The sequence below is a fragment of the Apostichopus japonicus genome, chromosome 7 (assembly GCF_037975245.1).
Source record: "Apostichopus japonicus isolate 1M-3 chromosome 7, ASM3797524v1, whole genome shotgun sequence".
NCBI lineage: Eukaryota > Metazoa > Echinodermata > Holothuroidea > Aspidochirotida > Stichopodidae > Apostichopus > Apostichopus japonicus.
Window position 1 is genome coordinate 7,782,052 of NC_092567.1, and position 14,824 is coordinate 7,796,875.

The 14,824-nt window shown below is 37.5% G+C and overlaps 2 protein-coding genes across 19 annotated transcripts in view; one reads left to right on the forward strand and one right to left on the reverse strand.

Moving 5' to 3' along the window:
* Positions 1-14,824, forward strand: part of LOC139970030 (uncharacterized) — a 407,172-nt gene that overhangs the window by 18,149 nt on the left and 374,199 nt on the right. The window contains exons 3-6 of the mRNA XM_071975586.1: positions 1,558-1,628; positions 2,011-2,319; positions 7,350-8,525; positions 11,918-12,234. Coding sequence (XP_071831687.1) covers positions 1,558-1,628; positions 2,011-2,319; positions 7,350-8,525; positions 11,918-12,234 — 1,873 coding nt within the window. The remainder of the gene's footprint in view (positions 1-1,557; positions 1,629-2,010; positions 2,320-7,349; positions 8,526-11,917; positions 12,235-14,824) is intronic.
* The window catches only part of LOC139970086 (uncharacterized), a 343,535-nt gene continuing 337,986 nt past the window's right edge, over positions 9,276-14,824 (reverse strand). For all 18 annotated transcript variants that reach the window (XR_011793946.1, XR_011793945.1, XR_011793944.1 and 15 more), the window contains 3 exons: positions 13,248-13,360; positions 12,714-12,805; positions 9,276-12,048 (listed from right to left, as the gene is read on the reverse strand). The gene's annotated coding sequence lies outside the window, so the exon portion shown is untranslated. The remainder of the gene's footprint in view (positions 12,049-12,713; positions 12,806-13,247; positions 13,361-14,824) is intronic.

A 14,824-nucleotide genomic window follows, 5' to 3' on the forward strand; every position in this document is an offset into this window, starting at 1 on the left:
ACTCCTGTAAAGCGTTATGAATTTAAAACGTGTTGTATTGTATCATCCTACTCAAGTTAAGTATTGTCGCCGTGATTCAAATTATTAGTTAAGATTGTGATCTGTGAGCAGTGCTACTGTTGAGCATTCAACATTTGTAGGGAGTATTGGTCAAACAATATCATTGCTGCTGACCAATGAGCAATTTTTGTTAAGAAAAGCTACTGTACTTTATTGTCGTTATGAATTTGTTGTGATTATTGCAGTAATTTGACAAGGAATTTGATAGACGAATTATTGTAAGTTCGTGTTATTATAGCTTAGACCTTATTTTGCTAAATAACTTTGTACATAGAAAGTGATATCATCCTTTTATAATGTTATTTTGAAATCATGTTGAAATGTTACAACTATGAACAACAATGTGAATAGGTATGGAAACATACAAAAGCAATGCCAATAAGGTGATAATTGATGTCAAATTAAATGTCATCATGTACTTCCAGACTCCTCAAAATAAAAGAACAACTCAAATAAAAGGACTACTGTCCTTGTACTTACGTAACATTTATGACATTATATTACTTTTCAAGTGATCGACAATAAACTTTAGAATTGTCTAATTCTAATAATGTTTCAAGATCAAGCAAATCCAATAGTTTTTCTTACCTCAACACGTGATTAGTACCAATGTCGTTTTACTTTGAAGATAATATTGAAGAAAATTGAGATGGTTTGGTAAAGTTGAACTCAACTACTTTCAAATTAATGTTTTGTCGACTTTCTGTTTCTGTCTCTATTAATAACTGTGCCCTATACAGCTCTTAAGCAGTAATAATTTGTAGCGGTAAATAAAAGAAAAATATGTGTTCATCGTAACAACTTTTTTATGTGGATAACAGTGACATGTCGATACTATTTTCAATATAACATGTTTTTTGAGAGATAAAGTCAACAAACATTCAAAGTATATAGGACAGTCAGCGTGACTACGCTAACACATAATACCATTGAGATGTACCTAGTAAGTGATTAAAATTATAATCATAAAAGACCAAGTTCATTCAGATTGATTGCATCCAATACGACTATGAAGAAAGAACATTAGCAGTATTTGAATAGGTTGGATGTATAGTTAAACTAATCTGCTATTTGGAGAATTCAGTGATATATAAATACAATATCGCAAACAATTTGTGCTAACCTTTTTTTAGGTCTTTAAAACCAATTCCCGTTCGGTTCTATCAATCTTTAAATTATGATAACAACTTACTGATTTTGTTTCGAATAATTTCATATGCCGGAATAATCAGCAATTCAAATTCGTATTTTAACTGTACAGTTATACGGAATTATGTACAATAAAAGTTAGATTCATACACATCATGTATACCAATTATAAAGTTTGCACCATCGATAACATGAGAGAGACAATCAGCCAAAAAAATGTAACACTAACCATTCAAAGTATAAATATTCTGGAAACCCATTTATATCCCGAGTAATCCTGTTAATGCCTTGACTGTGGAACTTTACATAGAATTTCCAGTCAAATTAATGTTTATTTTGCATGCAAAGTTACAGACTTAAGATGGCTGCCAATGTTAATCCCGTGGACATCAAACCAGATTTAAAGAAGGCAGTAAACGGTAAGTTTATAAACCGAACAATTAGCATTTAGTAAGTAAATTGTCGTTTCTTGTGTTAGGCTGTTTTATTTACAATCCACGGTACACTGTAGCGTTTTCTAATTTAGTTGAGAATCCATATTCACTTTTCTTTTATAAAAACACTATAATATTAGCGAATTTAATGCGGATATCATGAATATATTTTGACAACATAATATCATATGCAAATCAAACTTTTGAAGTGAAAGGGATTACCAGGTCATTACATTTTGATCGATAAGTTTAAAGTTTTCAAGTTCATTTCACTAACGCATCCGTTGTTACTACATTCCTTCATATCTGAATGAGTGTTCCATGTGCTAGTTAGGTGTCTTTTATCCTCTTTCGTTATTTTCAACAGGTTTTGGTAGTTTTAAAGTTGCACTTGCTACTGTTCTGACTGTTAAAATTGTTCTTGATCTTGCTACGTTCTTTGAATATCCGCCTGTTGTCATAGAAGAGTTGAGCAATGCAGCAGCCAGTTCAGGCCTTCTCATGATTCGTTATATGGAAGAGAGAGGACAAATAGAGCCAACAAGTATCATGACACTTCTGTGTGCGCTGAAGAAAATTTGTCTTTCTGGGATTGAGATGCGTGTAAGAAAGCTGTATGAGGAACATACAGGGAGGCTATGTTCCAGTGATGATCATTCTAAGGCTCAATTAGAAGGTACTGTAACTTAAAGCATATCTTTATACATGAAAGTTCGTATGCACTCGCAGCAGTCTTAAGAATGCGCATTACCTCCATCGATTGGTAATTTTCGAAGGATTTGCTAAAGTGAAGTTTCATCAAATATAGCTGGATGATTATTGTTCATTTAACAATTGAAGATAAAATAGTTTGCGTGTAATAATAAAACAAGATGATTGGGTGTATAGTATCTTAGTAATTCAAATTTATTATTCTCGATCCTAAGGTCAAAGCCGTCTACAATACATCTGAATGAGATATTTTACTGGAATTCTTAGATAATGCTACATGTCCAAAAATTAATATTCCAATGCCTCATTTTCGTTCTCATAAAACGTATCCAATGGTTGTTGTTTGATTTTATGTAAAACAAGTTTGTTACTAATATTCTTTGAATGGATCGAAACTGAAAGTGTTCTCCTCTTGAATCTCTGACGGCAGCGAATGGTAAATAAAACATATTCCATTTAAATTCGTATACTTGTAACTTATTCCAATTTACAAACGGCTTTGGGACATTAAGTAATTGTATGTTACATTGTTCAATATAGGGTGTGTAGTAAAGTTAGTGAGACCGATAATGGTATCATTTTTCAATTCGATGCGCTTAACATGTGTTTTCTACTCATGGGTATAACTGTAGTAATTTGATAATAAATAGTATATGACAATAATATTTGATAATTTGAATTTCACACTGTAATTCTTTATCAAGTGGGTTAACAATGCTAATTAACTGATTGACAGTGAAAGAACACGTTCACCATAACATGAGAGCATGCACGACATGGAAGTAATACCACATGCTGGTGACGTTCTTTCACTAATCAATGAACTCTTGAGTTACATTGGCAGCTCCACGCTCTATAGAGTGAGGGCATGGGCGTCAATCCAGGGGGGGGGGGACGGGGGGACACGTCCCCCCCCCCACATTTCGATGGATGGTTGAAAAAATATCAAATGTCCCCCCCCCCCACACATTTGGAAAAAGAGTAGTGTCGTGGCTCTATTTGGTTACGGCTTACACATCTTAGGATTCATATCCTCGAATATCACTCAATGTTGCTGAATGGAGAATTCCACCCAGATCTCGTGAGTTGGTACCCTGAGCTCTCCAACAATCTTAAGCTTAGTCTGCCTTTATTTCGAGGCCAGTTAAATTCGTCGTCGGTTGAAGGGTATAGACAAATATTCAAGTTGATGAATCCAGTGGTATGGGCTATGTTTGGTGAAGTCGAAGCTCTCTTGCGGTTGCTCCTCGTCTCCTCCGCCAGTTCGACGGAAGCCGAGAGATCTTTTAGTGCTTTGAGGCGTTTGAAGACAAGGCTACGGAGCACCATGACTCAACAGAGGCCATGTGATCGTGCTCCATATTCACCGCGCAGGGACGTCGTTAGAGGGGGTGTGGGTGTGTCTCACCCCCAAGCCATGGTAAAACTGACGCTACTTGGAAAATTGGAGTGCGACAGTCGGAATTTCCGACTGTCGCACTCTAGTTTATCTAGGCCTTTTCATGTAAAATTTTTAAAAAATTTCGGTCAAACTTGACCTTTAACCGGTCATATTTACCACGTTTTCCTTGCCACTTTGGGAAATTGTTTCTCGCGATTCTTATACTCCACCGTACAAAACTTCTTATGATTTTGAATACTACAAAAAAATGCCTAATAGAACTACCGTCATAGGCGTAGGAGCCCAATTTGTTTTGTGGGGGGGGGGGGGGGGGGGGTTGTAACGACTTGCCCGAAAAATATAACCAAAATTTTTCGCGCGCTACGCGCGCATCACACATGGTCATGTGCATATCATACAGGCATGCATCGGTTTTTACATCGCATGCAAATAGCATACAATCATTTTCCGTCTTATTACCCTTCCGTAATGGTGATAATTGTTGGGTAATAATAATATCAGTATAACCACTGAAAAACACGTTGCAAATTATCAAAAAAGCTATCAGCATATTTCCCGAATTTCACAAAAATATTTGGTTGGGGTGGGGGGGGGGCCAATAAGTTTTTGAAATGAGTGCCAGTGGGTACAAATGTATCGCAACAAGTTCGTAACGGAAGTGCAGTCGCGAAAGATTGGGTTTTCTGACTGACACTGACCGTATCGTTCACGAGTAGCGGGAGGGTGGGGGGTACAAAGCAGCAGTTGGAATTTTCTGGCTTCAAAACCGATTTTCAGCCACTACACCCCCCCCCCCCTTCCCCAATCATCAGGCCTTAGCTACGTCCCTGAGTACATGGTGGTTACATAGTACGCTCCGACCAGAATTCACCCGATAACCAGATGCAAATCCACCTAGCAACCGAGGTAACTTGCTTCAGGACTCCAACGAACAACCACTGATTTATTTTCATGCCTTCATCACTTTAGCCACCACTCACATGGGACCTATTCTAAGTCTGACGATACATGCGCATGTGTCAGGTCCTGAAAACATAATAAAAGTTGTTTGTCTTGCTATCCTTGTTTTCAAATTTCATTTAAATGTATTCTCGTAGACCTAGCAACCTGGTTTAACATGCTGGCGCCAAATTTGCGCTAAGCTCGCTATACGAACTCGGATATGGGCTGTGCCTTATTAGTTAGTTATTTAAATTATTAATAATGGCGTATGAGAAAAATGCACCATTTTGTGGTATGACTCCCAGGACAGAAAGTCGAGAAACTCACATGCAGTCGCGGCGGATAGCTTCCTTCGCCTATATGTCCGGGGAAATTTTGGGACATCGTTCCTATAGACCAGAGGTGGGCAACCTGCGGGCCACATGCGGCCCGCCAGTGATTTTTTTGTGGCCCGTGAGATGTCTCAAGAAAAAGAAAAATCAATCTATTTTGCATCATCGCCAAAAACGAGCTAGCTGCTTAGAATTTATCTGCACTTATGATGCTGTCAGGTTGGTCTATTATCACCATTAATTATCAACAGGACTGTATTGACATTATGGTTTTGTGAATACAGATTAAGTACACACACCTATTGCTTGAACGTCCTCGGAATCAAAGGTTTGAAATCAGCAGCAGGCCGTTGGTTAGGTGCGGCCCTGTCAATCTTTCACTCCTAAAATCTGGCCCATTCGTTCAAAAGGTTGCCCACCCCTGCAATGGGCCTATATCTGAGGCCCTGGGGTCAGTGGCGTCGTGCCCATTGGGGCCCGGGGGCACAGCCCCCCCCCCCGAAAAAAAATCAAAGGTGTCATAAAATTTTGTCATAATTTAAAAAAAAAGTGTTTTCGAAATCGAAAAGTAGACTAAATATTCAATTGCTCTTTGATGGTCGTTGCGGATTTTCCACACACCTCAAAGACGACATATCGGGATTAGTAATGCCATTACCTTTGAATATGTTTGTCCTAAGCTCGCGTTTGATACAGTCTCAATAAACTTGGAAAATAATCACTTCGTTATCGCGCGTTTTACCTTAGGTTTCGCTACTTTCACTTTTTCTGCCCATGTTTTCAAACGGCATGGCTTTTTCTTCACCCAGTCACCACTTCTCACGGGCATGGGCGGCAAGGGCGGCGGAACCGGGGGGCACAGGGGGCACGTGCCCCCACTTTTCCCCAGGTTAAAAATGTGCCCATTTTCTACATAAAAATTGAGGTGTCTCAAGTTAGCAAGAGGCCAGGGAACCAGAATGAACACTCGGGAAGGGCCTTTTTCCGGCCATCTGAGGGGTTTGTAAAACCAAAAATTTTCTACTACGCTCTGCGCCAACCGATGGTGGCGCTCCGCTCAGATAGTCGTGCATACAACTTTGCAACTCCTGGCTACACCTCTGACTCTTAGTGAATTTCTGTGGGTCAAACTCAAAGCTATTTCGAATGAAACAAATTTGTTAAGATATTAACAAGAAATAAACTCTAATTCGGAAGATTCCTACATTAGCAATTAGCATGATTTCGCCTCATTTTGTCTCAAAAGAAAACTTGTTCCTTGTTTCCCAATTTTCACATTGGATATTGCAGTGCTAGTATGCATATTTTCCTTGAGAGGGGGGGGGGGCGTTGATGGAGTGATGTGTGTACAAATAAGATAATACAATAAGAGTTGTAAAGGGTACTAAATATATAAGGCTGCATCAGTCCAATCGAATTGCTGCAAAGTGCCCTTTGATGTCGGTGCCCCCCCCCCAGATTAAAAGTGCTTCCGCCGCCCTTGATGGGCGGTGATCATGGATCAGCCAACACGAAAATGTTTCGATATCTTAAATGTTGGGCGCTTCTGGGAGACGAGGAATTGGTAAACTTAGGAATAAATGGCGATCACTTCCTTCGAGAGTATTTCCCAAAATAAAAAAAATGCCGGAAATTTTTATCAATTTTAGGGGTGTTGCTTTCTGCCATAATGCACGGGAAGTGCCGTTTCCTGCAATCTGAGGGGTCTGCCAGAAGAAAAATTTTCTTGTACGCTGCGCGCCAACCGATGGTGGCGCTCCGCTTAGATAGTACTTACGGCCGGAATACTCGAATCGATTCCGTCCCCCCACGTTTCAAATCGGATTGACGCCCCTGAGTGAGGGGATGGAGTTTCTGTTTAAGCTCAACGCTATTGGTAGAGATTAGTACGTCTTGGTTTTATATTTAACATTAACTCAATGATTAGGCATATATTATGATAGTTGACACCCTATACTTTGACTTCGTCTCCGCTATAATGAGAATTTGAATTTTGGTGAGTGCAACATAGTTAAAGAAAAGTTCAGTTAAGCATCTATTGCTATTAGTGTTTTAAAAATATGTAGCTTTTATAATAAAAATTGGTAACCCATTACATGATTTGACGTTACGTCACCAATAAAAAGTAGCTACAAAGTACGCTAGACATACTTGGTGACTGATATTTAACCTTATGTAAACTGAATTTCACAATTGAGAGTTTTATACTGCACTCCCGTTTCACTTAAACCCACTCGATAAGTTTGATTCAGAAGTAAGGTCACAATGTCTGCATGTAACCTTTCAAGTGCTAAACACTCTTTGTTTTTTTTATCTCAGGAAAGAAAAACGATCTCATCAAGTATGCAAAAACAGCCTATCGAAAGCACTACGAAACAGCTAAGCCATTTCCTTCCATGAACAAGTGTAAGGTTAACAGTATATTTGTTCAGGGAGGTATTTACTGCTCTGTTCAGGAGGGTGATTTCATGCAAAAGCCCGATGTGCTAGAATCGTTAGATTCTTACAACGATATTCTGAGCAGCCCCAAAACTAAGTCAAATAGAAAGATCATCGAGGCTGACCCTGGGTTCGGAAAATCAACACTTGCATCACAGTTTGTCTATGACTGGTGTACTAACAACCCTGAATCTCCTCTCAAAGACGTGGAAATACTTATATTTCTCCAGTTGAGGCAACTGGAAGGTGTAAAGTCTATATACACTGCCATAAAGCATTCCATAGTGCCCGAAGATGAGGACATGGACGACTCTTGCATTAAGGAAATCCTCAAAGTAAACAAAAAGTCTGTTGTCATGTTATTTGACAGTTATGACGAGTATCCTGACAAGAACACCAAAACACATATCTCCTCCATCATTGAGATGAAAATGTTTCTAGACATCCTTGTCATCATACTTACCAGGACATTGAACCTCCCGCCTAACTTACACCCCGAAACAAAACGAATCAGATTAACAGGGTTTGGGGTGGCTGAACGTCGAAACTATGTCCTAAAAGCGGTGGCTGATGATGTCCAGTTGGCAGATCGGATCGAAGAGCAGCTTCAGAGAAACCCCTTCTTAAGAGATCTCTGTCAGGTCCCTCTCTTCTCCACTATGGTTGCTCACATAGCACACGAGAGGCCAGAAATCGAGATATTTAGCACAGTAACAAGATTTTTCACTTATGTGATCGCATGCGTTCATAACCATATGAAAATCAAGAAAGATGCTAATACGGAGGTGCCTGCTTTTGAAAAGGAACTAGCTAAACTGTACCGTATTGCTTTCGACGGCCTCACACGGAAGAACCAGCAGCTGGCATGGGAGAACACCTATTTAGTTTCAGAACTTGGACAAGAGTTCTATGATAACTATATAAGGCTTGGGATGTTTGCACAGGAAGTGGTTTTTGACATTTCCCAGTGTCGATATAAGACGGAAGCACGAATATGGCACAAAATCATATGTGAATTGTATGCCTCTCATCATCTGGTTTCAATTCTTAGTGAAGGTAAGTCTTCAGTACAGATAATATTGATGCATAACCACAGTTTTTCATCTCTGATGTGTAAGATAATGAGTAAACCTAAGATATGGAAGTATTGTTCGTATGTCCTTTTATGTGCATATGTAAACAGCTTACGCTCCTCGTACCCCCAACCCACAGTGTCTGCTATGTATATATGTAAATTAACATTTATGCAACACGCTTTTCAATGTAAGTAAATAAAGTCCTCATTTGTCACTGACCCAGTTCAACATAACAAAGATTTGGGTTTGGATCTTTCTATATGTATGCTTGTTGTATTGAAGACAAGAGCGCCTAAAGGTAGAGATACCCTCAGGAAGATCAAAGCAATGTCGGAAAAAGCTAACTACACTGGATTTACAAGCAAGTTGTACACATCTGGGTAATCTAGGATGGACACGATTTCTTACATTGTTGTGAATGTACAACCATATTGAATAATTTGACTTTTGTATCTATTAAAGAACACGTTATTCGGCATATTCACTAGATGTTTGCTATTTTTGCTCGTCAGTTCAATAAAGTTATCCCCACATATTGTTAAAATGCTTTTCCTGTGGTTAAATTTGATTGCTTCTCAAAAATGCTTAGGCAAAGATAGAAAATATGGAAGTAAATATATAAACCAGATCCTCATCACATTTTGTATCACAAAGATATGAATTACATAGAGTTGGCAATATTTTGCATTTGGCAACAATACAATGATTGATATCATCAAGACAACGCTGCTAAAAATATCTTTGTTTTTATTCATCATTTTTCAATCATTTATCAAAATAGCCATGTGGTATTTTCCTTACAAAATCGTATATGATTCCATGTTCCTTTTAGTGTTCGATTATTTGTTTAATCAACCTAATCCAAAATGTATTAAAAATGAAGCTTTTGATAATATCTCATCTCACAAAGATTTCATAGATGACCTGGTCGACTACCACTATAATAAAACACAAAATGTTAGAACGTAAACAAACGCTGTGACTATCTTCATCCTAGGCAAATTTAGTTTGCAAGTATTGAGACAAGAACACGAACTAATAAATTACATTTAAGGAATCTGTAATTTGGTGACATTGTAAGAGTGAAATATGTGACAAACCAGTCAAAACCTAATATCAGAAAAACCAAAATATTATTTCCATGACCTCATAAAATGAAATCATCCTCTGCAAATTCTCTCTTTTCTCTGTAATTGTTTTTCAAAGAAAGTTGACAATTTCGAGGGTAATATGCTAAGAAGTATTTGTCAAAACCTTTACCAATTCTAGCAGAGTAGAACTATAGAGCAGCAACACTGATGACCCTAACTCACCTGAGGTCAATAGTATAATGCATATGCCCAATTATTTGCATAATAATTTGCATAGTAATCTGTTACTGAAAAAGGAACTTAAGGTCGTACTCCATAGTAATAAACAAATAAACAAGTATTTTTGTATCAGCATGAATGTCGTACACTAGGATATCAATCTCAATGCCAAATACTCAGTGTACTGTTGTAAACATGATAATTTAAATCTTAACCAGGAATGCAAAAACATTGAGGTTTAGATTACATGCAACAAGCTGCTTCTTCAAATATATGATGATTCCATTCTTTATATATATATATATATATATATATATATATATATATATATATATATATATATATATATATATCTTACAAGTTTCCACAGTTTGCTCTCTGTTTCACTGACATGAAAGGACAAACTAAAACAACTAACTAGAACTAGAACATAGTAATACATCCACTCATACATTTCCGTATTCATTGACAATAGTATGAGCACTTGACCAAAACAATAGGTCTGTTAGAGTATGTTACAAATTTGCCAGGTTGAGAGAAATACATCCAGTTCTAAGTTTTCACTGTTATACGTACAAAATAAGTTATGACTTTTTTCTGTGTTGTTTAATGTGCCCCTTCACAGACTGAATTGATCAAGCTTTGTGACAATGTGAGCAAGCATCTAGCAGAGATGCATATTTGACTCATTCTTCCTTTTGGCTGCAAATAACTTCATATAACATTTGGCCCCAATTGACCCTACCTTTAATTAATGAAGTCCTCAAAGGGCAAAAAATTGGACAAGTAGCATAAGCAATGGGACACTGTGGTAAGCCAGTCAGACTGACCTACATTAAATTGAATAATGATGATGATGATAGCACTCACTACATTGCATATGACTTCACTGTGGTAAGGCATCCTGTTCTGTGATCAGACCTACGCCCAATGAAAGCCCCATTGACTTACACACTATATCACAAAAGTAATGTAGTCTCTAAGTCTAAACGCTACCCATCACTGGATAGCTGACAAGTTTGCCACTATCAATTTTCCGTACTATGACCATGCAGATTTTTTGCTAAGAGAGCTGGAACTTTTAGTCACTTGTAAACAAACCTCTTTACTCAGTCGTAAACAATTTTCGTATGCTGCTCCTGGGAGGGCTAACTGGTCTAAAATTGCCTCAATTGACCCAATGTTTGCACCACATGTGCTTCCATTCATGCTTTTTAACATCCAAGCCACAAAAAAGCACATCCTATTTGATAACATAGCAAAAAAGTTGTTCTCCTGCTCGTAAATGGCACTTTTCCTGAAGGAGAACACTTGGGGCAGCTTGATATAGACGCTAATACGAGTATGCCACCTTCACTGCCATACTGACCTGTCAGTACTTACATTGCAGAAACAAAGCATGCCACAAAGGCAAGTTTCAGGGTCCTATTTACTGTCACACTGGCCTCTAAGTACTTAAAACAATGCAGCAACAAAGCAGCCGTAGGGTTACAATTCACTGTCATACTGGCCTGTCAGTACTTACAAAGCAGTAACAAAGCATGCAATTAAGGCAGGTTTCAGGGTTAATATGCAAAATCACTGGGCATGTGCTTAGACCTAAAATGAAACACTGAAGCATGTAATGTAGTTAGGTATAGGGTTGTAAACCTAATTCACAAAATATAACATTAATTGTTGACATATTTGTCTGAGTTTCTTTCAGGCACAGTGAATCCTTCTTTGAACCTCAGATAGACCATTAATACTATATGCCATTATGTCTCCATTTTGTCTACTGCCTAGCACAAATTTGAATCAATCCCTGTTTCATGTTTTAATTACAGTGATAATAATGATGTCATAACACCATCAAACAAAACATCATTAACATACACCATGTGAATGCTAGTTTTACAAATAACTATATATATACAATGGTTGCTAATTAAATTAACGATTGGATGCTACAAATAAGGCTATGGTACAGTGACACTATTATAATGTGTCACCACCTTGATATGATGCCTGCAGTAAACTATACACACTGAAACCCATATAATATGTCTGCTTGGATTTGCAGGAGCGTCTTCAGCAGCATCATCAATCAAAGTGAAAGAAACATTGAACAGCATCAACCCGCTTGACCTCCAGTATGTCTATCGCTTTGCATGTGGACTCAACAAGTCAGCAGCAGACATCATCATCAAACACCTGCAAGAAACCAAAGAGGGACGTCAGTTTGCAATTCTTTGTATGCTTGAACAAGAAGAACAATCAGACCAATTCAGGCAGTCAGTTAAGGACTTGGTTTCAGGGGCTATTCACATTTCCTGGAATGATTCCAAATTATTACAGAGTTCTACCATACAAGTCCTTGAAGTTGCTTCAGCTAATCAGGTAATTATCAATTTGTGTATTGATACTACACCAGAATAAGTTCTTAAGTTGAAAAAGTTCACCCGTCTTGGTTTAATTTATTTAATATTTGTGACTCATATTTACCATACACATTGTTTAGATTTATATTACAACAGTTTACTGCAATTAACAGTTCAACTCTTTTTGTTTTTAATCATTTGGGTTTTGATTTTTCTTCTCATTGTGGATAGACAACAACGTTACTAACTTATTAAATTTCCTTTCAGAAAAGTTTGGACATTCTGAATAAGTTTCTTTCATCTCAATCCCTTAGTCGGAAATATAAGAAATATAGCACATCAAAAAAAAAGGCCCCGACAGCACGGATGCACAAAACACCTATTATTTTGTGTGGAAAAATGACCATTGTCTCATTGTCTAAATGTAGCAGCAATGATTTGATAAAACAAATGTGATATTATAAATCTTAAAAAAAAGGTAAATGGTTCTTGGCTAACCTTGGAAGACACGAAAGCAGGTTATTTAAATTATCCTTTGTAATAATACTGATGTGCTTGTTATGGAATGCTGTTGTGGGTTGACTTCTCAGCTTTAAATGAAAAGGAATGAACTATATAAGTACACATGTGAAGCAAACAAATTGCATTGGGGTGGTAAAGAATATGTTAGTGCCCAGGCCTGGTCCATGAAAGAAAATTGTGGAAAAGCAAGATAATAACCAATGAAATAATTATCTTGTCACAATGTTGGGATCACTTTCGGAAGTTGACAGCATGTAGTTCATAAATGTATTATATTCCTTTCAAATAAGAACACACATGAATATGCACATCACTTTATGATCAGGGCTGTAACTATACATCCCATTGTATTCTTGTTTGGGTCTGGTGGTCTAATATGCATAAATATGCATAAATACACTAAAATATAATTACTTAATACAGCTCTATTGCCTTGATCAAAGGCATTCAGCAAAACCCATTACCACTTCAAAAACTGAAAGTTGAGAATTGAGTTGTAAAGACACTCACCCACAAAAGTAGTAATGTCATCAGTGATGTTGGATGTTTGAATTTTCTTTTTCAATTCCTTGAAAGACATATACAGGAAAACCGTTGCAATGCAATGTTGAAAACTGTACCAGCTGGAGGTCAAAGAGAGAATACAAAATAAATCAACCTTTCTTTCACTAGATTTATCAAGGTGAAAATTCAAGAGGTCTGTGATAACTTTTGGACCACAGTAAAGAAGAGTGCTTTACTCAAAGTACCTATTGTGGCATGTACTAGAGTCTATAGTGTTCAGTTAGAACCATTGAAATAGTTGCTGACATCATGCTATAAATGTATTGCTGTTTTCATCTTTGGATTTGTTGGACTGACATATCTCACAGCAAAGGACTTTACATTATTCAAAGCAATTTTGCTTTATCATACTGCCGCTTGGGGCATGTCCCAATATATCAGTCATGTCAGACTTTGTGACTAGAAGTTGTTGCAAAACGTAGCATAATTTGGCAGTTTTTTGCACATAAGCAACATTGAATGACCTTGGATGACCTAATGGTTTTTATAAAAATGTTCCCCTTGATGATGTGCACTCCTAAAATCCCAACCTTGATGGACATTTGGTTCTCAAGTTGTTGCAAAAATACAAGTTTTTGACCCCTTAATGACCTTTGTTGACCTTGGATCATATTACCGTTAAGTTTGGAAACGATCCCTTACCCCATTCACAACTAGTCCCAAAATATCAACCATGTCGGACCCTGTCAGTGGTAGTTTCACAAGTTATTGAGGAAAAAAAAAAAAACATTTTGACCCATAAATGACCTTTGGTGACCTTGGATCACATCACAGTTTTTTGAAAAATGTGCCCCTACTTCTTTCACAACTTTTCCTTATATAACAGCCATGTCAGACTTTGTGACTAGAAGTTGTTGCAAAAATTAGCATAAGTTGGCATTTTTTTGCACATAATCAACCTTGAATGACCTTGGATGACCTGATGATTTTTAACAAAAATGTTCCTCTTGATGATATGCACTCTGTCCTAAAATTTGTTTGGCCTAAAATGTTCACACATAATGTTATTGCTAGAAAGGTATCATAACCAACCTTTGGCCCCACATAACTTTAGAACTGGGTGTCCGATTGAAGTGGGAGTTGGTTTCCTATATAGAGCACAAAGAGCTCTATCATATATTAAAATATCGAAAACCTATTTTTTGTTTTGCCACATATCTCCTAAAATGAGCATATTTTTCAAGATTTGACCTTTCACCTTGCTGTCAGATGTAGTTTGACACGCTGATTCCAAAAAGCAACATGGCAAGTATGTGCGACCATCCTAACTGCACTTATTAAAACAAATGACCTCTGATAACTTCGCACACGAAGGTCGCACAGGGGTCAACCATGGACCATTTTGATCGGAAGGTACCTTTGAGATCCGATTTTGTCCACAAAAATTCAAATAACCAAAAAAACTGATAAGGGTCACCGGAGGTCAACCTGAGGTCAAAGGTCACCTAGATGCGGGTCGACTCCTGGATTACAATAGCGTAACTCCCAACCTTGACGGACATTTTTTTCTCAAGTTACTGCAA